The 1,447-nt window shown below is 38.1% G+C and overlaps 1 protein-coding gene across 1 annotated transcript; it reads right to left on the reverse strand.

Annotated features, from left to right (window-relative positions):
• Nucleotides 1-62: 62 nt before the first annotated feature.
• On the reverse strand, nucleotides 63-1,088 carry LOC115973568. Its single transcript, XM_031093835.1, has 3 exons — nucleotides 1,065-1,088; nucleotides 270-945; nucleotides 63-143 (listed from the first exon to the last, which is right to left on the reverse strand). The coding sequence occupies exons 1-2, from the start codon at nucleotides 1,071-1,073 to the stop codon at nucleotides 406-408; spliced, it is 549 nt and encodes a 182-aa protein (XP_030949695.1). The 5' UTR covers nucleotides 1,074-1,088; the 3' UTR covers nucleotides 63-143; nucleotides 270-405.
• Between the last annotated feature and the right edge of the window lie 359 nt (nucleotides 1,089-1,447).

Raw genomic sequence — 1,447 nt, forward strand, 5'->3', positions numbered from 1 at the left:
CAAACAAGAAAAAAAATAAAATTTTTGCAAACTTCAATTCACTTTTTGATTACTTTTGTTTTTCTAACTTCAATTATACGTAGGTGTGCAAATCATAGAGCAAAATCAACATCTGAAGCAGGCAAGGTGTCTTTTGTAAATTTCTTCAGCATGAACCGCAGACCCAAATGTCTTTTGTAAATTGAATATTAGTTGAAGTTTAACAGAGCATTACACATATGCTTAGCCAAAAAAAAAAAAAAAGAAGAAGAAGAAAGTTGATAACTCACAGGTAAAAGAAGTGAAGAAAAGAATTCCCCATCATCCTCATCATGGGCTTCGCATATTTTGGTTGGGATCTTCAAACCCTAGATTTCATCACCAACTGAAGAAAGCATCTCAATTGGGATCTTCAATGTCTTGCTTTTATACCACACGAAGCCCAATTTTCTCCACCTCCATGCGCCCGGTCTCTATTTCAAGCTCAACTTCATGGAATCGCTTATTATCAATCTCTGTTGGAAGTAAACATTCCTTGGACAGACTATGCAGCCAAAGATGATGCGATTCCACTTTAACATATTCTGACGTATAATATGTACGAGACCATTCCCCTCCATATTCTGCCGTAATTTTAATAAAAAAAGTAGGGTCTCCAAGTCCAAATGCGTAATAAGTCATTAGGCATTCATCCACTTCAAAGAGATAGTCCAGTTGGTAATCATGATTACGCTCCTCGGTGGGTTTAAAAACAATGCACAAAACAATTCCCCACCACTCATCACACCCTGACCCTGACCCAGACCCAGGCAATTGTATCTTCACTTTTTTTATTATAGTGGGTCCCACAGATGAATAACAACGAGAGGCCACTAAAGTATCAGATATGTTTGCTTTTTCAAACCACTTCGGAATTTCCCTTCCAGGAATAATATAACCTTTTGGAACTTGTTGACTACTTTGTCCCTGAAATATACAAACCATGATCTTGGGGCTAAATAAATAAAACCCAACACATAGACAGAGACAGAGACAGGTGATATTTAGAAAACACACAGAGATTAGAGAGAGAGAGAGAGAGATACCTGAAACATGTTACTTAAGTTTTGAATATTGTTAGCCAATTCGAAGCAGTTGAAACACTGGACAGTGAAATTCCTATAAGATGACCAGTGGAAATGATTTGGTGATCCTGGCAATCTCCCCAGTGAGGTACAATTGTCTAGGCATATAAATTCAACTTTGGATGGAATATTTGGTATTGATTGGAGGTCTTTGCAACCATCCAAGTAAAGATGTGTTAGCCTAGAGAATTGGGAGATGCTTTCAGGAAGGGAAATGAAATCATTTCCCCTTAGATATAACTCCGTCATAGAGATGCAGTCAATACCGCTTGGAATTTCCGAAAGCTGGCAGTCACTGAGATCTATCTCGCGACTTCTTGGCATAGAAGTCAATGAAGATGGTG

Source organism: Quercus lobata, unplaced genomic scaffold (genome assembly GCF_001633185.2).
Source record: "Quercus lobata isolate SW786 unplaced genomic scaffold, ValleyOak3.0 Primary Assembly Scq3eQI_340, whole genome shotgun sequence".
NCBI classification, from domain to species: Eukaryota; Viridiplantae; Streptophyta; class Magnoliopsida; order Fagales; family Fagaceae; genus Quercus; species Quercus lobata.